This window comes from Callorhinus ursinus, unplaced genomic scaffold (assembly GCF_003265705.2).
Source record: "Callorhinus ursinus isolate GAN/ISIS: 27379988/994484 unplaced genomic scaffold, GSC_fseal_2.0 scaffold2, whole genome shotgun sequence".
NCBI lineage: Eukaryota > Metazoa > Chordata > Mammalia > Carnivora > Otariidae > Callorhinus > Callorhinus ursinus.
Window position 1 is genome coordinate 9,675,754 of NW_027397064.1, and position 25,347 is coordinate 9,701,100.

General features: G+C 40.9%; 1 protein-coding gene and 1 long non-coding RNA gene across 5 annotated transcripts in view; one reads left to right on the forward strand and one right to left on the reverse strand.

The window, feature by feature from the left end:
- Positions 1-25,223, forward strand: part of SLC19A3 (solute carrier family 19 member 3) — a 26,944-nt gene extending 1,721 nt beyond the window's left edge. The window contains exons 2-7 of one of the 4 annotated variants that reach the window (XM_073877666.1): positions 12,967-13,118; positions 14,868-15,693; positions 17,248-17,440; positions 18,913-19,054; positions 24,708-24,766; positions 25,193-25,223. In XM_073877666.1, the coding sequence (XP_073733767.1) occupies positions 12,969-13,118; positions 14,868-15,693; positions 17,248-17,440; positions 18,913-19,054; positions 24,708-24,737 (1,341 nt within the window). In that variant the 5' untranslated portion in view covers positions 12,967-12,968 and the 3' untranslated portion in view covers positions 24,738-24,766; positions 25,193-25,223. Of the gene's footprint in view, positions 1-2,351; positions 2,462-6,202; positions 6,302-12,966; positions 13,119-14,867; positions 15,694-17,247; positions 17,441-18,912; positions 19,055-19,847; positions 21,087-24,707; positions 24,767-25,192 lie in introns of those variants that run through there. The other 3 variants (XM_073877659.1, XM_073877664.1, XM_025886816.2) reach the window with 3 other exon arrangements.
- LOC141370120 (uncharacterized) overlaps positions 3,953-25,347 on the reverse strand; it is a 36,950-nt gene continuing 15,555 nt past the window's right edge. Inside the window, exons 2-3 of the long non-coding RNA XR_012373882.1 lie at positions 14,907-14,969; positions 3,953-4,021 (exon numbers count right to left, since the gene is read on the reverse strand). This is a non-coding gene — a long non-coding RNA (uncharacterized lncRNA). The remainder of the gene's footprint in view (positions 4,022-14,906; positions 14,970-25,347) is intronic.

Consider the following 25,347-nt stretch of genomic DNA (forward strand, 5'->3'; position numbering starts at 1 on the left):
CTTCATTTTTCCCTTCCTGCTATCTTCTTTTTTTTTTTTTAACATATGATGTATTATTGTTTCAGAGGTACAGGTCTGTGATTCATCAGTCTTATACAATTCACAGCACTCACCATAGCACATACCCTCCCCCATGTCTATCACCCAGTCACCCCATCCCTCCGACCCCCCACCACTCCAGCAACACTCTTTGTTTCCTGAGATTAAGAATTCCTCTTATCAGTGAGATCATATGATACATGTCTTTCTCTGATTGAGTTATTTCGCTTAGCGTAATACCCTCTAGTTCCATCCACGTCATTGCAAATGGCAAGATTTCGTGGGGTTTTTTTGATGGCCGCATAATATTCCATTGTGTGTGTGTATATATATACACACCACATCTTCTTTATCCATTCATCTGTTGATGGACATCTTAGCTCTTTCCACAGTTTGGCTATTGTGGACATTGCTGCTATAAACATTGGGGTGCAGGTACCCCTTCAGATCACTACATTTGTATCTTTAGGGTAAATACCCAGTAGTGCAATTGCTGGGTCATATGGTAGCTCTATTTTCAACTTTTTGAGGAACCTCCATACTGTTTTCCAGAGTGGTTGCACCAGCTTGCATTCCCACCAACAGTGTAGGAGGGTTCCCCTTTCTCTGCATCCTCACCAACATCTGTTGTTTCCTGACTTGTTAATTTTAGCCATTTTGACTGGTGTGGTGGTATCTCACTGAGGTTTTGATTTAGATTTCCCTGATGCCAAATGATGTTGAGCACTTTTTCACGTGTCTGTTGGCCATTTGGATGTCTTCTTTGGAAAAATGTTCATGTCTTCTGCCCATTTCTTGACTGGACTATTTGTTCTTTGGGTGTTGAGTTTGATAAGTTCTTTATAGATTTTGGATACTAGCCCTTTATCTGATAGGTCATTTGCAAATATCTTCTCCCATTCTGTTGGTTGTCTTTTGGTTTTGTTGACTGGTTGTCCACATTTTAAGAGCAGACTTGAGGAGGTTAAGTACTTGCCACAAACCAGGTGTGAGGCGAGGAGGAACTGGAGCTTCAGGCTCCAAAGTCCTGTTCTTTCCACTGAACCACACTGGCACCACAAACCCAAGTCTGGAGGTGGGGGAGCCTACAGCCGGGAAGGTCTGCAGTAAGATGTCAAAATTTTAAATAGTATATTCAGTAATTAACAACTATTAGCAAATCATTTAGATTCAGAGGAATAAATTGGAAGTTATTTGGATAGGCTAGAGACATGATGAATGGTAACAAATATTAAAAGATAATTTTTGGAAAAGGATAAAGTGATGACTGTCACACAGATATAAATATGAACATGTGTTAAAGGTTTTATTAACTCATTAATGAGGAAACTGGTAAGGCCATTACAACCAGATCAAAGGAGAATCCAAAGAATGGGTATATTTATAGATCAGGAATACTGAAATCTAGGTAAAACTGGTTTTCCATGGGGGTGGGGACACAGAGCTGTCCTTTCACCAGATAGAATTCTGCTTGTCTATAGACAAGATTTCTTTCACATTGCTATTGATTACCTCAATTTATGTAGTTGTAAAATAGCTTAAACTCTGCATAGTTTTTTTCCTTGAAGTTCAAATTTTTCCCTCCCGGCGTCCATACCCCGTGTACTGGACTAGTCACCCACAGGGCACTTCAGTGGCTAGACTTGGTCAGCTGACTTTGCATATAAGCTGTCCACCGGTTTTATTCCTCTCGCTGTACCTGACGCTAGATCGATCTAACTGTAGACATAGAAGAAACAGCCTGGAAAGGGATGATTGCTTCATCAGCAAATGTTTCGCAGGAGCGAAAAAGAGCCAAAAAGATGCCATAGATGACAAAAAGGAATTTGAAGCGTGTGTTTTAAAGATCACTTGTATCTGCTCTTACAGTGGTTGGACCTAATTCACACTTTTTGAAGTTGTGTGGAGAGCTGCATGTCCGCAAACCTTCCTTAGTGTTTGCTTTTGTCATGTTTGTTTTTTGGGGGGGTAATATATAAAGCCTTATGAGCAGATGGTAGGTGATAGGACTACTTCCCGGTTTTCTGAGATTCTAAGTCACTTAATACAGAATTCGAGAAAAACTAGATTATTTTAGTTCTAACATTCAGGAAAAAAGTGTTTTTGATATGTTTACCTCCCTGTCTGTGTTTCACAAAGATCTGTTTCTCTGGGTTTTTTTCCTAATGAGATTCCATGAGAAGGTTGCCGCGGAAGAGGTGGGTTCCAGTGTTGCAAGCCCTCAGAAGGGGGTGGGCTCTGGCGTATAAAGCCATTGCTCTTGACAGCTCAGTTCTGAAGGACTCCAGATTCCCAGGAGAGGGAGGGGCATTGTGACAGGGACTCCCAGCAGGGAACATCAGGAAGGAGCTGGAGTTGGATCTGAAGGCAGGAAACTGGACTCAGTTCTAGAAAAAAGAAACTCAGGACACAAAAGGAACAGGTAACTCTGATTCTCCCTGTATTATTTTGAAGAATGTTCTATGTAGCTAGACTGCCAAAGCTTGTTGGTCTGTCCTAGCTTTGATTTGTGGGCAGTTTCTGTTCTAAATCTTCTAGGGAAGACCCAGTTAGAAAGATGTTGTTCTGTTTTCAGATTGTCTCATGTAGATTTTGGAAAAACCTTAGTGCTTACAACAATAAGAAAAATCCAAGCCTGCAGAGAGTCCCACACAGTGAAATGCTTTTAAGGAGTAGGGGATGGGGAGGGGGAATAGAATGTATTTTTTTTTACTTGAGATAAAATTTACATATAATATAAAGTATGGATTTGAAGTTTGAATATTTATAATTGTATACACACTTTTATCTATATCTCATCAAGATATAGGATATTCCATCACTCCAGAAAGTTCCCTTGTGCTCTACTACAGTCAGTCCCTCCCCTGTCTCCCACCCTGGGCAACCACTGATCCAGTTTCTACACTGTAGATGAGTTTTGCTGGCTTTAGGACTTTATCTACATTAATGGAATCACAGTTTTGTGTCTGGATTCTTTGGCAGAGCATAACTTTTTAAATATTCACCCAAATTGTGCCATAGTTCATTCCTTTTTATTGCTGATTAAATCAGTATTAGTTGCTTTTATATATATAATTTTTATTCATTCACCTTTTAATGGACATTTCAGTTGCTTCCTGTTTTTTCACTATTGTGAGTATATGAATTTTCTTTTTTTTTAAGATTTTATTTATTTATTTGACAGAGAGAGACACAGCAAGAGAGGGAACACAAGCAGGGGCAGTGGGAGAGGGAGAAGCAGGCTTCCCGCTGAGCAAGGAGCCTGATGAGGGGCTCCATCCCAGGACCCTGAGATCATGACCTGAGCCGAGCCGAAGGCAGACGCTTAACGACTGAGCCACCCAGGTGCCCCTATGAATTTTCTTATATAGAGTGCCAAATGATTTTCCAAAGAGTTGTTGGTATCATTTTACTTTCCCACAAGCAATGTATACAAATTCTAAATCTTTGCCAACATTTGGTTTGCTAGTCTTTTTGTGCTTAGATGTTCTAGTGGTTATAGTGTTCCCTGTGGTTTTCCTTTCCATTTTCCCAATGGTATCTCTTGATTAGCAGATATGTTTTTCCATGAAATCCAATTTATCAATTTATTTTCTTTTAAGTTGAGTCCTCCTTATCATTTCAGCGACACATTTTGCGATCCCTGTGTCATAATGATCTGTTTTCTTCTAGACGATACTCCATGGTTCCTAGAATAGATTACGTCAAATTAGTTTTGGTGTGTGGAATGAAGTAGAGATCAGTGAAATGCATTTTAAATAAGATGAGGGCTAAAATACAATAACTCACTGGAAATCGGTGAAACCACCCTGAGATCCCTGATTTTGCAACAGCAGAATGATAATTAAGCAACTCCCTGGGATCACTTCACCTTGCCTGCCTCTGGCATCAGCTGGCCTTGACTTAAGCAGACTGCAGTTCCTCCCATTATGTGGCTGTTTCACGCAAAGTCCTATTCTCTTCTCCTTTAGTAGCAAGTAGACTGAAAGGCATAATTAGTTGTTATACTCTGCTGTCAGTGACAAGCATATATTTCAGTTTTCAGTAGTCAAATTTCGAGTTTGCTTCTGTCTGGTGAGGGGCTTGGCTCCAGCAGTGTTGAAAAACCTGAAAGGTGAGTTTTTGGAAAATGGGACAAATACTGGCCCTAACTGTTTTTAAAAGGGCTTTGGGGCTTGGGGTGTGAAACCGTTTGCAAATTATCATCTCTCGTGACCCGTGTCCAAGTCCTTTGGCATTTAGAGGTGGGGAGATTCGTGGTTATTTTAAATTACCAACCTGAGGCTCTGTTATTGGAAATTGATGTTTTGACTGCAGTAAAGGTTCTGGAGAACAATGTGAAAACTAGGCCAGCCCATTCTCAGATGCCGGTAGCCTTGTCAGGCACCCTCTCTGAGATGACTGGAACGTTTAGTAGGGAGGATCGGACAGGAACTGGGTGGAGAATGAGGGTTCTGGAGTTTTCTCCAAATGTATTAGCACCTCAGTTAATTCTGGCAGCATCTTCTAAACAAACATGAAAGAGGATTTGATTCCTTTCCACTGACTTAAGTCCTGATACTCCAGGCTCTCTGTTGTGGGAAACCTTTGGAAAACCAGATTTGGGAAAGATCTTTGCTTTGACTGGGTCATCTTGTCCCCTGCATCGGGGAGCCCACAGCTCGGAAGTCTTTAGCAGTGGGAGGCGAATTCCATCTTGTCAGAGTGGGCGGAGGAATCTGATCACCCTGAGGTCCCCCTAGCTTGGGAAGTACCCCCAGGCCTCAAGGAGCCAAGAGGCCCACCAGTATGTGCCAGTTTCTATAGTTCTTGCTTTTTAATAGTTGCCTATTCCATGCAAATGGAAATATACACTTAAGAAATATTTGTGGCCACAGAGTTTTATATATATATATATATATACATATATATATAAATATATATATACACACACACATAGTAGTACACACATATAGCCTCTTGTTTAGGAAATAGGACACTGTCCGTGCTTGCAGTTTAGATAAGGTCCACATTGGCACGGGCCCAATATGATTCTCCAGGGCATAGATGAACAATACATGAAAATTTTTACATGCACATATATGGAAAAGGTTTAGTTCACACAATGAGTCTGTAAGTTAATTAAGGAAATACAGCCAAGTGGATGGCTGTAGACTGCAACAACCAGGAAATGTGAGTTCTAAGTTTACCTTGCAACTCAGTCCAAATGGGAATCCTGGCAACAATAAACAAAAAGTTTCCTTTTCCCCATACCATAGAATTATAGTGACAAATGAACTTCTTTTGTGGTCAATATAAGAAAGCTGGGAGTTTCGAGGACACTATTGTAAGTCAAACAACACTTTTAATTATTTTTATTAAAGCTATGCACATTCATATGAAAAAGACATTGACCTGAAGCCAGTTGGAAAGATTTAAAGATGTGGTTAAAGAACAATAAAAATGGGAAAAAGTCAGTAATACGGTAATAATTGGAATGAAAGAGGAGATGAAAACTTGAACTCTGAAAGCAAGAGACTGGAAACACACAAAAGAGGATGAATAAAAAGAAATTGTTCCAAGGAGGAGGAAAAGAAAAATAATGAGAAGCCACTCCAGCCCAACCTGATCGTGGTTGAATACTTGTGTTTCTGCATCTAGAAATCTAAAAACCACGTTTTCTAGGAGATGCAGAAAGGTCTATGAGCACCTTAAAACAAAGTTAGTTTCACTACACTCACCAGGGAATTGTGATTCTAAAGAAGACTACAGCACCCCACGGAGCCTGAAGAAAAGGAAGTGGCAGTAAAAATAGGTGGTCTTCCAGAAATAGACCCCACATAGAGATTGAGAGAAGAGACCGGAGTCTTGCTGAAGGGTCCCTGGCAAATTTTAATGAAAAATCATCATTATTTTCTTACCAGCAAAAAGAGAAAGGAACACATTATTTCCAAAGTAATTTAGATGGGTCACTTCCTAGTGCAAAGGTGTTCGTGGTTTCCCAAGCTCAGAGAAGGTCACGTGCGCTGGCTGGTAACCCCAACAGTGCACGTGGCCATTTACCACTGGGGCCCACGTGATGTGCTGCACGTGTGCAGATGGCGCAACTGGATCAGAAGTAGGTGCTCTCTAGTACACTGGTCAGGGAGAGCAAGGAGACTGCACCCCGCCCAGGACCACTGGGGCGTAGGAGTAAAGCAGAGGCTAATGCCCAGAGTTCACCTCCTCCAGCTGCTGTTGCTAGACCTCTGAAGAACTCTCCTACATGGCCCAGCCAATGGAGGTAAGCTCTGTGGGAGATGTAGTTGCTGCTCCAAGTCTCCAAAAGGAGCAGCTGATTCACTCAGGCTTTCAGGTATTTCTGGCATTTTCACTATAGATTTCAAGTCAGGATAGTCCAATAAGCTGACTGAAAGGGGAAAGATCAACATCTTGCTTTCAGAAGCATCAGGTCAGAAAATCAATCCGATTCATGTCCTTGAGTTAAAATCAATGAAGTGAGGAAAGGTTTAGAGTACTCTCTAGGAGGAGGATAATATTACAAGGTCAAAAATATGATACATGGAAAAGTAGCAAAAGGACAGTTTTTTCCAGGATGGTGCTTTGCCATGAAGGCTGAGGCCCTCCCAAACAGAACAGGTGTTCTATGATGACCTTAACAGGTGTGCTTATGAGAGACATGAGTAAATATTTAGTCCTATATTTTCCTCTGCAACTTTTTTTTTTTCTTTTCTTTTTTTCTGAGAGAGATAAAGAGCGTGGGTGAGTAAGCGGGAAGGGCAGAGGGAGAAGGAGAGAATCTTAAGCAGGCTCCACACCCAGTGCAGAGCTGGACATGGGGCTCGATCTCACGACCCTGAGATCATGACCTGGGCCGAAATCAGGAGTCTGACACTTAACCGACTGAACCACCCAGGCACCCCTTTCCTCTGTAACTTCTAGCCCCATAACTGTGTCCCACAGAAAGATGTAATATATAGTGTGATCATTCTTGTGTATTTCTATACTGATAATCCAAACAAAGCTCAAAAAAAATAGCCTCACTCTGCAGTGCACTTTGATACTTAATATGTTTTATCTGCAAAGAGGATATTAAAAAAAAAAGAAATCCTGGGCGCCTGGGTGGCTCAGTCGTTAAGCGTCTGCCTTCGGCTCAGGTCATGATCCCAGGGTCCTGGGATCAAGTCCCACATCGGGCTCCCTGCTCAGCGGGAAGCCTGCTTCTCCCTCTCCCACTCCCCCTGCTTGTGTTCCTGCTCTCGCTGTGTCTCTCTGTCAAATAAATAAATAAAATCTTTAAAAAAATAAAAAATAAATAAAAAATTAAAAAAAGAAATACTGTTTGTAACCCACTAAATTTTTTTTACATCCACAATCTGAAAAACATTATCCTAGAATAAATGGGAATTGGAAGCTCGAGGGTATGACCAGGCATCTCAACACAGAGGAAAGATTACTGAACTTGGAATTAGAAAAACCAAGCACAAGTCCAGGCTCTAATGTTGGTTAAAGGTGAAAACCTGCACACATGTTACTGCCTCTGGCCCTCAGTTTCCTTCTCTACAAAATGAGGACAGTCCCATCTTCTCTATCTACCCCAGAAAATTGTCAAGGAAAAAAATGAAATAATCTTCCAAATGTAGAAATTATAGATTGTGTAATTTGATTATCATCGTCATAGTCATGGTGACAGCAAAGAGCGGCATCTCCTCAATAAGATAAAAATACAAGGCTGTGATCAGTACTTCCAAGGTTTGTGACACCATTAGCCAGAGGTTTCTCCAGTAAAGAGGGAATGATTTGGGCAGAGATTGTTCGGTTGGAAACCTAGAGGCCATGTTGACAGTGCCTGTGGGAGTGGCCGGTGAGGAAACGAGAAGAAAACATCCAGGAGTCGGAATCGGTGCCACAGAGGTAGGAAGCATCTACCCATCCGAGCAGAGGGAAGATGCAGACTTGGCGCCAACAGATCCGACCCTGAACTCAATCTTAACCTTTCTTAGTGGAGTGGCCATGAGCTTTGAGGAGGCTCCGTTCCCACGTCTGAGAAATTGGGGACACTTCAGATACATATAAAAAATATGTAATTACAGTTGATCCTTGAACAACATAGGGGTTAAAAATGCCACCCCCCTACATGTTTGAAAATCCACTTATAACTTTTGACTCCCCCAAAACTTAACTACTAATAGTCTACTGTTGACTAGAAACCTTACTGATAACAAAAGTCAACACATATTTTGTATGTTATATGTATTATATACTGTATTCTCTTTTTTTAAAAGATTTTATTTATTTATTTATTTATTTATTTATTTGAGAGAGAGAGAGTGAGCCAGAGAGAGCACAAACTGGGGGAGGGGCAGAGGGAGAAGCAGGCTCCCCACTGAGCAAGGACCCCCATGCGGGACTCGATCCCAGGACCACAGGATCATGACCTGAGCCAAAGGCAGATGCTTAACCAACTGAGCCACCCAGGCGCCCCTATATACCGCATCCTTACAATAAAGTAAGCTAGAGAAGGAAATCATAAGGAAGAGAAAATAGATTTATAGTACTATACTGTATTTATCAAAAAAAATCTGCCTATAGGTAGACCCATGCAGTTCAAACTTGTTGTTTAAGGATCAACTACATGTAATAACAAATATAATAAATGTGTATTATATATCCTATAATTATACTTACATTTATTTAATATAACCATATTTAATAATTATAATTATTTATATAATAAATATCTGTATATAATTATTATATAAAATATATAATTATCGATATATATATAATGTGTATAATTAGGACTGTTCTAAGGATTAGAGACAATAATTATATACAGCAACTAATACAATACTTGGTGTAAAGCAGGAGCCACACAGACAATAGCTGATAGATTGTTACCATTTTACCTGTGTGCGAGAAGTAAGAACAAAATCACTGCCTTCAGACGGTGGGTGAAAGGTCATGCTGGGCTGGAGAGTTTCAGAACCTGTGTGCTGTGGAACTGAAGAAGCCAGAGCCATGGTATTTACTCAGAGCTAGACACAGACACTCAAGGGCCCCTACCGGAAAAGGCTTTCAGCTGACTGGGACAGAATGGGTCACAAACAGGGAGTGATGTGCACACAGGAGAAGGGGTTAGTGGGTTGGGGCAGACAGAATGTTGAGAGGCATATCCAAAACATCAGAGTCACCTGAGGATGTTTCCACCTGTCCTGGACTCTTCAGGGCCTGGAGAGCCAGAAAAGAATTTCAGGGTCGTGTGTCTACGTGTAGTTTTGCAAAAGCTCCCTGGACGATTTCCATCTGCTTCCCCCTCCACCCTGTTAAGCTCCAAGGCTGTGGCATGGAGCCAGTTGGCCCCCAGCGGATGGGAAAGGGACAAATTGTCCTTGGGCCTCCTGTGTCAGAATCGCTCTATATAAATGCAGATTCCGTGGCCCCCGTACCTCCTGAACCACATCTTAGGGATGGAGCCCGGAAGTCCCTATTTTTCCAAGTGCCCAGGCCATCTGATAAGCGAGTCAAGTTCACATGGTCTTTGTTAAGTGGCCAGAGTAGGAAAGGATTCTGGAATGCGACCAGTGCTAGACAAGGGGACCCCGGGCTGGGGGAAGGGGAAAGAACAGCCAGACAATCACCGCTGAGAAGTCTCCCAGTAGGCAGTAACAAGGGCTGGAGCCCTGCAGGCTGACGAACAGACAGCAGGCAAGACTTGGCCTTGGAAAGGGTCTGGTCACCCGTGCTGTTCTGCCCAGTCCTCCCAGGCTAAAGGATTCCTGCTAATGTTTGGTTAAATGCCTTCTCCTATTTCCTCGGGCAGAAAACCTAGCTTTGGAGCCTGTGTTTGTTTCTGTGGGGAGGAGGCTGGGAAAGGAGTGAGGACAGGAAGCCCAGCATCCCAGGATGCAAGGATGCAGGTGTGAGCCCCCCAGATCTTTCTCAGTTGTTTTCAGCTATGGTCAGAAACCTTCCCTCATTTTCTCCTCATTAAGCCAGAATCACTATGGATCCTCCAACGTGAAGAGAGGAAAGGGAAGAGAAATGCCATGTGTTTGAGCAGTAACTCTGTGCCCAACATGGTGCCTCCAGATATCAGTCAAGGCTCACTGGTGCTCACTGAAAGCCCACACATGTAGTTAGCATCATTACCCCATTTTACAGATGCACAGCTGAACTGCGAGGCCCGTGTAGAATTAAGGACCTCCCTAGCCTTCCCCTGATGCAGCTAGCAGTACACTCTGGAAATGCAGACAAAACTTTACTAGTTCTCAGTAGTGAGGTTTGCCCTTTATCTTCTTCCTTCTGCAAGAGATACCATGTGTTGGACACTTCTAGGTATGAGGCATAGAGCCGTGAACCAACCAAACAAAAAGCCCTGCCCTCCTGCTTACACTCTCATGGGAGATAGACCATCTTTTTCTGTGTGACCTTTCCAGCCAAATGCAGTTGGGTCGGAGTATTAGGACAGTTAAGAGATGGAAGGGATAGGGGCGCCTGGGTGGCTCAGTTGGTTAAGCAACTGCCTTTGGCTCAGGTCGTGGTCCCAGGGTCCTGGGATCGAGCCCTGCCTCGAGCTCGCTGCTCCGCGGGAAGCCTGCTTCTCCCTCTCCCACTCCCCCTGCTTGTGTTCCCTCTCTCGCTGTGTCTCTCTCTGTCAAATAAATAAATAAAATCTTTAAAAAAAGAGAGATCTCTCTTTAAAAAAAGAGAGATAAATAAAATCTTTAAAAAAAAATTAAAAAAAGATGTGTCTCTCTCTGTCAAATAAATAAATAAAATCTTTAAAAAAAGATTTTAAAATCTTTTAAAAAAAGACTCTACTCCCAGGGAACCATGGGAGTAGACTTAGTTCTCTGAGATGCATGGAGAAGATAATGACTTGAAGGCAGCAGACAATCCACGGTCAGCTAGATGGAGAGAATGTTCTAGATGTAGAGTCAACAGATGTTACCCCATTAAGTGGCTCAGTTGGTTAAGCGACTGCCTTCGGCTCAGGTCATGATCCTGGAGTCCCAGGATCGAGTCCCACATCCGGCTTCCTGCTTAGCGGGGAGTCTGCTGCTCCCTCTGACCCTCTTCCCTCTCGTGCTCTCTATCGCTCATTCTCTCTCTCAAATAAGTAAATAAAATCTTTAAAAAAAAAAAAAAAAAAGACCGTCCTTTGAAAGATAGCCAAGCCTCAGCGGTTGTCTTCCCAGGATAGACTTCTCTGCAAGCACATGACTCACGAAGAAAGAAGGCCCCAGCGGTTTGCTGGTGTTTCTCGCAACTCTGGAAGAGATGAATCCCAGGCATTGAAGGCTGAGGGCAGTCAAACCCAGTACGCTATTAGCAAAATTTTCACATTGTCAGCATTGCTCGAAATTATAATCCCGTCCAAATTCTGATTTCCATTGTGTCTGCACTGTTTCCATCAAGGGTCTTGTTGACAAAAACAGAGACAGTGTTCCCCTCATTTAACTTGAAAGAACTATGCCACTGTCCAGGTCACCTTGTGAAAAGATATGGTGGCCCAGTAGGCCCTCCCCACCTCACTCGCCCCTAACAAGTTTCCTTTTCCTAGACACCTGGAACTGCACCCACTGACATGCTCTTCTGGAGTGAGCATCACTTTCCCTCTCTTGGGTCCACTTTCAAACTACAATTGACCCTGGAGGTTCTATGTAGTTAGTCATATTCTTTAGGATGAGTGTGTTCATGAAAACACTTTCTTCCCTTCCTGCGAGGAAAGGTTGTCATTAGGTTGCTACCAGCAGCCCAGGAGGAAGGGCCACCAGAATGAGGCAGAGTGGAGCAGGGGAAAGGACCCAGATAGAAATCCAGGAGATGTGGATTCAAATCTTGATCATGTGGTTTGAAGGCAGTTATAGGACACTTTGGATCTCCCATATGCTCAGCTGGGAATTTGGGGAAATGGTATCTATTTTACAGTTATTATTAGGACTTAATTAGATAATATGCAGAAAAGCATCATACAGCAAGTTAGTTTCCCCATTCCCCATGCTGCATAAGTAAAGCTGGATCCCAAATATGAAGGAATGAGAGGGAATTTTCCTGTTTCAGATTTTCCATTGGACTTTCTGTCTGAAGTTTGCATTTCAAGCAATTTTATTTGTGGCTTGGAAAAAAGAAAGCGTGAACTATTAATTAGCTCCCTGCCCCACTGGGTGGTGTGAAACTGCAGACAAAGAGAAGCAATGGGCCCAGTGGTAATGAAAAGGAGATTAGTTGTCTACAGAGTGATGCCTTGCATTCCCAACCTAGACTTAGCATCAGTCTGGAATGGGGGAAAATAGGGAAAAATGGCCAGTCAGATCTTTATCTGGCTTTATTTTTTTTTAACTGAAGAATTATAAATTCTCAGATTGGAGACACCTAACAAAAGTATCTTGGATGTGTATTATGTGTCAAGCACCATACAAAGCAAGGGATAGTGTAATGGAGAGATAAATGTGTAAATAAACACACGCCATTCAGTGTGTGAAAGATTTCAGAGTCACAGTACAAAATAGAGTGGGCAGATTAGTAGTAACTTGATCCACTAAATCTGCGTTAAGTTGGATTTGACCTCCTAGAGGTACTTGACCTACCACATGTACACCGGTAACTCACCAGCCAATGTTTTACTTACTTTCAAGCGTGAATTAACCCATGTTTACCATTTATTAGTAACTACTCCTTACCACGTTCGTGATGAAGAACACTAAGGAGGTGTAACCTGTCCCAGCAATAGTGAGTAAGAAGCCCATTGACAAAGGAGGGTTTGACTGGTGCACCTAAGGAGTATTTGAGAACATTTATTCATCACTCACCTTTCCATTTCAACTGCAGACAGATGAAACTTTACCCTTTCACAAGACATTTAGAAATCGGTTTTTCATTATATCCAGGATGCCAAAAGTAAGTAAACATCAGCTAATTTTGACTTTGTTTCCATTTGATCAGCCATGGATTGTTTCAAAACTTCACCAAGTCATTCCTGGATTTATCCCACGGTGATCCTGTGCTTATTTGGATTTTTCTCCATGATGAGACCCTCAGAACCCTTCCTTATCCCGTATTTATCTGGACCAGATAAAAACCTGACCAACTCAGAGGTAAATTAACATACATACAGACATATCTTAACATAATTTAACTTTACAGGATTTGAACAGGACGTGCCATTAGGGCTTCATTCAGCATGAGACATGAACCCACTGACCTCTCCGATCCCATTTTCATTGTACTTGTCATTTAATACAACGACTCAAACTACTCTTCCCTCCTCACACATACAGAAATGGGACACCATAGCACATTATATGTCTAATAAATATTTTAACTTTTATGGAGTTCTACCATTAGTCTTAATGCTTGGTAACTTTCAGGCTCAATTGATTTGTTATACTAACCGTAAAGTAAAATCTCTGCCAGGCACAGGATCTAGTCCTCACAAACTTTTGGGCGGCTGAGGCATAAGCAGGATCTGATAAAGAATCGTATCATTTCTTGAGGACACTTACTCAATTGTGAAAAACTATCGACCAGCCGGTGAGACATTAACAGCTTTATCTCTCAGTTTTATCTTCCCCTGAAGGCCAAATTCTCTTACTGAAAAGATTCACCTCCTTTTTTATAATAAGGGCAACAGGAAAACGTACTCACCCAACTGGAGAATTACCCTGTGATGCTTTTATCATCTCCAGCCATAACCACGAAAGCACTGCAGAGTGTGTGGCTTCACCTGGAAGGTTCCTCAATACTAGTTAATTTGGCGATGAGGTGCTACGGACAGAAAAGCAAGCTTGCTGTGCGGTGATGTAAAATCACTTCGCGACAACCCCGTTTCCAATTTTTTCCAGGTGGAAGCCTATCACGATTAAGACAAAACAAAGGACAAACAAATACAGGTCCCAAATCATCCGGTGAACCCAGTGGGGTCTGCTTCTGCAACCACTGTGGACCAGTTAAGGTACCCATGCTCAGAGGTGCCACTTGGTCCCACTAGCCTTTCCAGTCACTGAGCTTTCCCTCGTCATTGACCTTGGGGCCCACGGAGGTTGCTGTCGACACCTGGGGCACAGAACAAAGGCTGGTCTGACAGAGCTGCCCCCACACCCATATCCTGCCCCAGAGATCAGCCCCTTCAGTCCCTCCCTTCTAGGACTGATCACTGAGGTCCCCGGCATTTCTGACGACAGCCATGAGATACCCACATCAAACTGAGGCCAGAATTGAGTAAGCAGAGATTAACCACTAGAGTTGGGAGGGAAGAGGCTTTGGGAGCCCAGCAAATTTGGCCAGGAAGAAAATCCAGTGCATTACTTGCTCCCACTTTATAATTCTGCAAGGTTAGTATTTATTCGTTGCTGTCTTCACGTATGTTCATTAGACTCTGGACATTTATGACACAGTGATGGATCAAATAAACAAAAAGGTGGTCGCTTCTTCTAACATTGTCTAATGTTAAAATCTTTCAACAGGAAAAGAGTGGTATTTTTTAAGAGCCTGAAAAACTCCGAAGTGTCTGTTGAACAATTTGTAACTAATTTAACTCAAATGTACATACTATTTAACTTTAATAAGAGAGTTCAGATTGCACGTTAAGCAAATATATTCTTACGTTGGGAGGCACATACATTTATAAATTGGTTTTGTTTTGGAGAAGGGGAAGGAGCTCTCTTTTCCTTGAAAATCAGTTTTCTCTTGTGCTTTTCCATCATAATAAAGAACATCCTATCCCATTGGATGCAGAATTTGCTATTGGGCAAGCCACCTGTACCTTAGTAATGTACTACCTAAAAAGGTATCCTTTTTACCTCCCGCTGCTGCATGGTTATGTGATCCACTTTTCAACCTCACAGATCACCAATGAAATCCTTCCAATTTGGACATACTCTTACCTGGTGCTGCTTCTCCCCGTGTTCATCCTCACCGATTACGTCCGCTACAAGCCAGTCATCATCCTGCAAGGGATCAGCTTCATCATCACCTGGCTGCTGCTTGTATTTGGCCAGGGAGTGAAGGCCATGCAGGTGCTGGAGTTCTTCTATGGCATGGTCTCCGCCACCGAGGTGGCCTACTATGCCTACATTTACAGCGTGGTCAGCCCCGAGCACTACCAGAAAGTGAGCAGCTACTGCAGGAGCATCACGCTGGTGGCCTACACGGCGGCCTCGGTGCTGGCCCAGCTCCTGGTGTCCCTGGCCAGCCTATCGTACTTTTACCTCAACGTCATATCCTTGGTCTCCGTCTCGGTGGCCTTTCTTTTGTCACTTTTCCTACCAATGCCTAAGAAGAGCATGTTTTTTCATGCCAAACCCGGCAAAGAAGTACGGAAGCCACCGAACAAAAACGCGGCATCAGATGCACCTTACAAAGTTAACACAGCAGGCGGCGGAGAGAAACCCACTTCAGAAATAGCCACCATTTCAGGGAACCTGGATGGTGGTCCGTCGAGCGGCCCGATGCCACGAAATGTAGCGTTGAGTGTTTTTGTACAGTGGTTCCAAGATTTGAAGGAGTGCTACTCCTCCAAGCGACTTTTCTACTGGTCCCTGTGGTGGGCCTTCTCCACAGCAGGTTTTAACCAGGTTTTGAACTATGTTCAAATCCTGTGGGATTACAAGGCACCGTCCCAGAGTTCTACAATCTATAATGGGGCAGTAGAAGCTATTGCAACCTTTGGAGGTAAGCAAACATTGATTTATCTTCCTATGATGGGTTACCCCCTTTAAGTTTATGTCTTCAGTTGCTAAACTCCATGGTGGTAAACTAGTTCTGTTCAGAGGGCATATCAATATTTTTTTTAAATGAGATTCACTGGAAAGAAAAAAAAGAGGACCATGACACTTCTATTCAGTGTGGTAGAGTTACAGCAGGTAACTCAAGAGCTCAGGATTAAGCACCAAATGATTAAATTCTGGCCAAATTCCTAAGATTCCAATTCATCATCAGGAAAGGGGTTAGTAATGCCCCTTATTCTTCCAGGTTGTTTTTATATCCAAAGGAAAATACTCACCTCGTATATAAGTAAGAAGTTTTTATTATTTTAGTAATAGATTGAACTGTCAAGGCTTCCAGATTACCACTGGAGGAGTTTTGTTACTAAAGGATTTGATTTAGCTAGTACCCCACCTTTAGCAATTCTAGATTCCATGCCAAAAATTTCCAAAAGTAGCTTTCTTAAGAGATTTAAGTGAGAAGTAGAATAAATGTGAGAGTCAGGATTCTAATATCAGAAGGAAATCTGCCTTTGAAGTTTACTCTGTAATAAATATTTGTATCCTGGTAAGTGGAAACTTAAACTCAACTGAGACTTTAAAGATATTTTCTAGGAAGTAGGAGATTTCCACACCCTCATTTCCCAAAAATTTCAGAAAACTCATGTGGTGTTTGTTCTCCTATTGTCTCTCTTTTGGGAGGCCTCACCTTAACTCCTGCATACCAGGACTGCACTAGAATTGGTTCACTGAAATTCTTTCTCTTACGTTCCAAATTCTGGGGAGGAAAGAATTTTATTTCTTTTGTAACACTGGTTCTTTCCTGGATCACAGGTGGAAAAGTTAATTAACCAAACATCAGCAATTTGAAACATAAATACCTTTCATTTTGTTAAAAAGAACTACAAATAGTAACCCTAACGACTGCCAGTTATTCAATCTCTTGAACTCCGTAAATCAGTATAGAGTTCGCTGAAAACCTCGAGTAAATGAGGCCAGATCTCAAAGACATTGCGATGGAGACCAGAAGATTAAGATTACTAATAAAGACTAAAATTTTCTACCCAGGGTAGAAACACATCCATTACCCATTGAAAAAATTTACGATGAACAGCGAACAAGAAAGGCAAGTATGGACAGGCTAGATATACACCAGAGCAGCCCTTTCACTCTTCTTCTATGTTGTAGCAAGTGACTGGGTTTAGGTGTTGTTTCTCCCCGCGCTGCTGTGATAAAGAACCTTTCTGGCCCCTCCGCAGGGTGCACTGCATGGCATGTGGTAGACGCTAATTAAAAGTGTGGCAACTACCTGATTGAAAGAAGAGTAGGTAAAGAGAGAAGTCAAAGGCAAACCTGGTTGAGAAAAAGATAAATCCACATTTAGGTGGATCACACTATTTTTGTGAGAGCCACATATTCATCTTGTAGATTTGCCTAAGATGTGGCTTTTTAAAGAGAGCGTGTTGACCTGTCCCACGTGCAAAGTCAATGTGTTGGATCTCCCTTAATGTTTCTTTTTCAGGGGCCATGGCTGCCTTTGCAGTGGGCTATGTGAAAGTCAACTGGGATCTTCTGGGAGAGTTGGCTCTAGCCATTTTCTCCATCGTTAGTGCAGGCTCTCTGTTTCTCATGAATTACACGACCGACATCTGGGCATGCTATGCTGGCTATCTGATATTCAAGTCCAGCTATATGCTTCTTATAACCATAGCAGTGTGAGTATTACCAACCACTTCTCTCCACTCCTAAACCCACACCATATTCTCTCTTCTGTAGCATTTCTATAGTTCCTTGCAGAACGTCAGAAGGATTTTAATCAATTGCAATATTAAATGTTGATTACATATTAAATTGGACACAATTAAGCCATGCTTTCATTTAACTATTTACCCTGTGAATGTTGCTAAGATTAGTCATCAAAGAAAAAAGAAGTTCTGTGGGTTCATAAACCAAAAGCAATGATACACTGTCGGGTTGTGATTTTTATTTCAAGCTTTTTGCCATAACAAGGTGTGGAGCAATCTGATTTTGAGTAAGTTTATTAAAGTTAATTTCATTTAGTTGTTTGTGTAATTCCAGGCATATACTTTTGTGTAAAGCAAAATATGCTCAGCAAATTATAAAAAGTTGGATATTGAAAAAAGTAGATGCAATGATTATAAGAAACTATGTATCCCAGAAATCATTTTTTTAAATGAAAAACGTTTTGTTCCATATAGAAGTTCAGAGAAAGCTGACTATTGGAAATGTGCTTTGGTATTAACCAAAAGAGATAAGAAATATTTGAATTTCAAATCATATGAAAGAAGTAGAGCCAGAAACTTTATTATAAAGTTTTGGGATTTAATGTGTGAAAAATGTTTGATAAGGAATTGATGAAACACAGAAATATAAGCAGACTTCGAAAAGACCATGGAACAAAAGAAAGAGCATAGCTTGTTGGCAAGTTGACTTTTTTGTGGAAATATGTCAGTTTAATGAATCAAACTCATATCTCTTAAGTTTCTCTTTTTAATGCGAAAGGACATTGTTAAGGTAGGATTACATTACTTCTTTTCATTTTAAGAATCCTCAGAACCAAAAGTCCTTTACCTTTGCCACAGAAGAGCTCTAAATAACATACATTTGCCAGTCATTCATGAGTCGTAAGATGTCAAAATCTATTTAATTATTAAAAACAAATTAATTACAGATTCATTCAGTTGCACAGCCAGTCATGATTTGGATCTTCCAAATAACTCACAAAATTTAGAAGCTATTGGTACAATTGACAATAAAAAGAATAACTCTCCAAATGATTCCATGGATTGGATATTGCTTTTGCATTTTCATAAAAATTCACTGTGAAACACTATCTAAAATCAGATAGCATCAAATCTGATGCTATCTAAGTTCTCAGGTTATGAGAACTTAGAATATTTAGGTTTCATTTCTGGGAAGCATTAAATTGGATAGGAGGAATTGTGTCATATTTCCTCAACTGGTATTTTAGTTCAGCCTTCAACTGGATTTTTAAAATTAATTCCCTTTCTTTGCTCTACCTGTTTGTCTAAACTGGAGGAGATTTAGCCAAAGAGTACTGGTAACAAGACATCACTTTTATCTTCAATTTCTGTCTTTTAAAGGTAAGAGTCCCATGTGTATTTTGTTTAAAAAAAAAAAAACGTAATTCAACGTTTAATGATAGATTTCAGATCGCAGTTAATCTGAATGTGGAACGCTACGCCCTGGTGTTTGGAATGAACACCTTCATGGCCCTGGTGATTCAGACCATTATGACAGTGATCGTAGTAGATCAGAAAGGACTCAACCTGCCAATCAGCATTCAGGTAAGCTGCAATATTGCCGTTTTCCTAGTCAGGTAGTTGGGGGAATGTAGAATACCTAGGTAATCTGAAAGGTTTTTTCAGCCTCACCACAGCCAATATTTAATTTCTTGAATTGCTTAGTTGGGCAAATTTTTAAATAAGCAATTCCTTAATTATCATATTGTAACACACCAAGTAGGTCTTCAGCAATAAACACAGTTGGTTAGCCCTTGCCTGTGGCTCCTAACACCTCATCAGGTGCTACTCCGGTAACTGTGTCCCCTGTATGTCTGCTCTTCCTCCCGTCATCCCCTTCCAAGGGTTAAGAGATTCGACTAAAAATGGTACATGGCTGCAGAGCTCAGTTCCTTTTCCCTACTCCACTAAGGGACTTGAAATTAGCCCAATTTCACATTTTACATTTGGCTCTGGGAAAGGGGGGGGGTTAAGGCATGTAAGAAGTAGCCTCATTATCTAAAATTCACTCGTAGCATTGCACTGTCCTGCAGACATAAACACATAGATCAATGGGACTTAGTGTTTTTTCATGATTGGTGGTGTTAGCTGGGGTTTGAACCCAAGTAAACTTGGCTCCAGAACCCACATTCTTAGTTACTGCATTTCTTATACTTTTATGGCTGATTCTTCTAAGATAGAAGAAGAAAGTATTGTGTAAATCTAAATGACCCATATTAAGGTCCTTGGTCTTAGTTATCCCATAATCCAAGCAAATCAGCACCATCACTGTGTATTATCAGTGACATAGACAGTCATATTTTTGTGTGTCTAGTTAATTCTATTTGTTTTTCTCTAGTTTTTAGTTTATGGGAGTTATTTTGCAGTTATTGCCGCCATTTTTCTAACGAGAAGCATGTACATCATCTACTCAACCAAATGCCAAAAGCAAGCACAGAGTTCTGCTACAAGTCAGAATCCAGATGAGCCCCACCCAGAGGGACTAAGGAATGTCATCATGGGAACAAAACTCTAACCTTATGGCAGCCACTGCATCCACTGAGCAAGGACCCTCTTGGTCACAAAGTCACCGAGTGCCATAAATTGACACATGTCTTAAGTCTGGATTTCAGTGAACCTTTTCAAGACCACAACAAAATCTCAGTTTTAGACCAGATGCTATGTGTCCATCTGGATGTAGTTGACAAGGCCCGTCATCTCAATCAAAGAGCCCATGTTGGGGACTCCCAACGAGTAGCAAGGATTGGGAAATTGTGGTTTTGATTACTCCCTAGGACATATACATGGCATGGACACAAGCCACAAGAAAACTGCAGTCATCCTGCAGTTGCTGTTCCTCATTCATAGGCAGAAATACTAACTGGACTGACCCCTTTGCTTGCTTTAGATATTTGTTTTATCTTACCAAAACAGGCAAGAGATGGGACATTTTTGTCACATAGCCATTTTCCTCCTTCTTCCATTAAGTATATTTCTATATAACTTGCAGTGTTCTGTGCGAATTTCAAGGTCTGGTCCCATTTCTAAGGACCTCTCTCCAATTCTGACAACATGGATTCACAACATGGATCCACAACATGGATTCACAAAGCTATATTCATAACAATAATTCATAAGCTATTTTTGATTATATCACCATTTAATTTTGTCATGATTACTTTTTACTTTGTGTTCTGCTGAGCTTTGTTGTTGAAACTCTACCTCAGGAATAGCCCCAGACATTCCTGTGTGTCCACAGAATGACATTCAAGTCCATCCCTGGTGGCCCTAGGGGAGGCAATGAGCTTTATCCCTACCATGACCCCAGATAGGTGTTTTAATGCTATGTCAGTGTGATCTCTGTCTAAGAAATTTCCAGGAGTTTCTAAAATTATTTGTAAGTAAGAAAACACTGATGGGGCGGGGGGGAGCACCTAATTTTTAAATGGCAAAGATTGTGCTACGTAAAATAATGTGTGCAAAAATAGTAAAGAGCCTTTCTAAATTTTTGATGAATTGTGCTGAGAATCGTCTGTGCTTGTGTCCTTTGAAACTGCAACAGAGGAAACATGGAGCAGTCTGCCATGGAAATAAAGAATGCTGATTCAAAATTTATGTTTCAAATATCCTTTTCTCCAAATTCTAAAATTCGATTACTGGACTGAAAATAAGATTCAGCCCCAAAGCCAACACTTACTTAGGGAAAACTAATGACATTCCTACTTACATCAAAACCAAGGAAAGGATGATCACTATTTTTCTCCTTATTTAATTTATTGTACTAGAGGTATAAGCCAACACAATTACACAAGCAAAAAAAAGAAAATGAGATGAACTGTAAAAGAGGAAGCAAAACTATCACTATTCCAGATACAAGTATACACCCAGGAGACTCAACTAAAAACTAAGATTGCAGTGCAGAAAGTAAGTGTATAGAAATCAACTGCCCTCATGATACAACAACCATTTACAAGATGCATGGGAGTAAAAGACCCAATTTATGGTAGGACAAAAATAATACAAAACAATTACATGTAATCTATTTAATAAATGTGTAAAGCATATATGAATATGCCTGCTAAAACTTCTGTAGATTACAAAATAACACCTAAACACATGGAAAAGCCTATCTTGTTGTTGGTTAGGAAGAAAAAATATATAAAGATGTCATGCTTTCTTTTTTTTATTATTAATATATAATGTATTATTTGTTTCAGAGGTACAGGTCTGTGATTCATTATATAATACCCAGTGCTCATTACATGTGTCCATCACCCAGTTACCCCATCCACCCCCCCTCCCCTCCAGCAACCCTCAGATTGTTTCCCATGATTAAGAGTCTCTTATGGTTTGTCTCCCTCTCTGGTTTTGTCTTGTTTCATTTTTTCCTCTCTTCCCCTATGATCCTGCTTTCTAGATGAGTTTATAAGTTAAATACTGTCTCAGAGGAAAAAATACAGCATTTTTTTTTCAGAACTAGTGAGGGTGATTCTAAATTTTATTTGGAAAGTTAACAAAGAAGAACCAGGAAAATGCTTTGTCAAATGGGAAAATGAAATTAAATTATTTGCAGAGAATAAAATCCTATTTAAACTCTCAACTGCAGTAACATAGCAACATGAAGGGACAGTCCACTGGAAAAGAGTAAAAAGTTCTGAATCAATCCCTAGTTCCTAATGGGTTAGACTATGATTAAGATAGCATCTCATACAAAAGGAAGAAAAAGATGGGATATTTAAGAAATTGGAACAATTTTTTTTCAAAGGAAAACAAAGTTGGACCCAAAAGTGATAGAATAACTCCATCCATATGTAATATCTAGTATTAATGCACAGTTATAAAAAAAAACACAAAACCACAAAAATACTAGAAAAAAAACATGTAACATTGTTTTATAACCTCAAATCTTTCTAAAGTAGTATAAAACCTCGAAATCATTTAATAAAATGAATTGACAGCATAAAACTAAACTTAACGTGTAGAAGAAAAATCACTGCAAACAAACCCAAAAGACAAATGATAACCTGGAGTAAATATTGCAACACTTCAAAGCTGCTTTCCCTCATTTATAAAGAACCAACACCAACTGGTAAGAGAAAGATCAGTCACCTGATAGAAAAATGGGCAAATCATGTGAACAGGGAATTCAGAGAAAGCGAAATACAAATGGCTCAGACATGTAGAAGATGTTTAAATTAACTCGTGAGGGAAATGTTTATTAAAGTATAATGAGATACCATTTTTCACCTGGCAGACTAGAAAATAATCCAAAAGTATAACAATACACTTGGTTCTCTGGGAATGGGCCAGCAGGCAGTCTCAAAGATGGGGGATGGGAATATAGATTAGCTTCATTGCTGTGAAGGAAAACTCTGCACTGTCACAATTACAAATCCTACCTATAGATTTCTCTGGTAGAAATATACCCTACCGATGTACTACCTGCCTGAAAAATGACTCACACAGATGTTTTTCATTACAGTAGTGTTTCTAGGGATTGGATTTCTAGGTTTCTAGGGATTGGATTTCATTGGTTTCTAGGAAAGGATTGGGAACTGTTTAAATGTTGCTACATGGGAACGGGGAGAATGTATTATGGTACACCAATATATTCACTTGTAATAATATTAACTGGTTAAAAAAAATGAGGAAGATCCTTACATAGTGATAAAAGGCTCTAAAATAAATTATTAAGTGGAGAGAAGTCAAATGCCAAAATAACGAATGTGGGAGCTCATCATTTGTGCAAAAGTAAGGTGAAAAATACCTATATCAGCTTATATACACATACAACTTTTCTGGAAGGACAAACAAAACTAATAACAATTACCTGCTAAGGAGTAATGAGGAATGGGGGGGGGGGGGGGGAGTGGCATCTTTCCATGGCTTTTGATGCTTGCACCACGTAAATTACCCATAACAAAATTAAAATGCTAACTTTTAAAAAATGTTTCACCTCTTGGGATATAAGTTAGCATCGAAGAATAAGGAGCTGGAGATTTTTATTTTTCACATGTAACCATTCTGAAGTTTTTTCATTGTTTTTTTGTAATATACATGAATAACCTAAATGTACATCTATAATTAAAAGGAACAAATGCAGAAGACAAGAGTATTTTGGTTTGTTTGTTTGCTTAAAGATTTTATTTATTTATTTTACAGAGAGGGACACAGCGAGAGAGGGAACACAAGCAGGGGCAGTGGGAGAAGGGGAAGCAGCCCTCCCGCTGAGCAGGGCGCCCGATGGGGGACTCGATCCCAGGACCCCGGGATCATGACCTGAGCTGAAGGCAGATGTTTAACAACTGAGCCACCCAGGCGCCCCAACAAAAGAGTATTTTGAAAAGAATTTTTTTTCATTTGGTATCTCATTAAAGAGAAAGGTTTTTTAATATTAAAACATAGATTTGCTTTGTAAGGTGTGGGGTTTCTTAACTGGTTAGAACACCTTATGGAGAAATACGTTAAATGCTTTTTTTTGTCTGTGGAACAACTCATGGAAACAACAGAAACAGAATTCATAAATAACAGAAGTAAGGGGATAGAAACGGCAAGAGAGTAGCCATTTCTGAGAAGAAAAAGGTTATGATTCTAGCTTGTTTGCACTTGTCCTTTGTCTATACTTAGCCCTTGATGTAGGTGAAATATTTAGATCTGGTTTGAGGAAATGGTTACGTGAAGAGGCACATGGTGTGCATTTGACAAAGAAGCAGGGTTACTGGGTCTTTAGGGAAGAGGCACACACGGTAGTGGGTGTTGAAAGGTCCGAGGGAAGTGCCTGCCAATCTCGTGGAAAAATGACAGGTGTCTGGGAGGGGTGGCCCAAGGCCTGGCCATGGCCTGCCCAGCAGCTCTGAGCTTGCATGGCTGCTTCGCACTCTTACCATTCAGCTTGGCCAAGGTGACAGATGCACCCTGTTGCCATAGCAGAATACAGGCAGAATCACTTTGGGTGGTTTTCCTTATTTTTCCGCATTTTTTACTTATTTAATTTCTTTTAACCTTTTGACCCCCTTCACCTGTTTCTCTCAACCCCACCCCCAACAAATGGCTTCTTCCTTGTTACTTATTCCAACATCCAGAAAAGAATCTAGAGTTCTTTCTCATTTATATCCTTACTGGAAACAGAGTTTTTGCCACGTGGAAGGAAGATGGTCCCTCTACTGGACAGATTCCACTTGCATGTCTATCCATAAGAATTATTTCATGTTGCTTTTAGGTATCGGCAACGTCCAGATCTGGAAAATAGCTCACCTGGTAATGGAAAGCTAGAATCAGGTAACTGGGAAAAATGTGCTTTAGAGTCTCGACAGCATCTGGTCCTTTCCTGATGCATAGATTATTTCCTACGTATCAAAACAACTCATATTCAGTTGAAAAGTAAAAAAGGAAGATGAAAGCAACAATATTCTGACCTGATCATTGGGTGTCCCTTTACTCTTGCAGAGGCAGAAAAATATCACCCGTGGGGGGTTGGGGGCCGGTGGGGGCGCGGTCAGGTGGTGTCTAGGTGTCAGGTGGGAGGCTGCCCTGGGAGTCTTCTCTAAATCTGTGGTTCTAGAGCTTAGCCACTGAGCACAAAATTCTAAAGTTCCTTCAATCATGGCACTCTAGGGAAGATGTTGGCTTGCCTTTTTCCCCCCAGCCACCCATATTCTCAAAAAGATCTAGATCCAAACCTCAAGTCTCTGTTTGACTTTACAGGGGAAGTTGGCTTCAGCAGGGTGTAGCCCTCGGCGTCTGGACTATGCCTTGACTGTTTGGCGGGGAGGGAGTTGGCTCTGAGGACTCAGAGCTGGGCAATCTCTGATGCGGGAACGGGAGAGGCAGAGAGCGGAACTTGTCCAGAAAGGAATAAA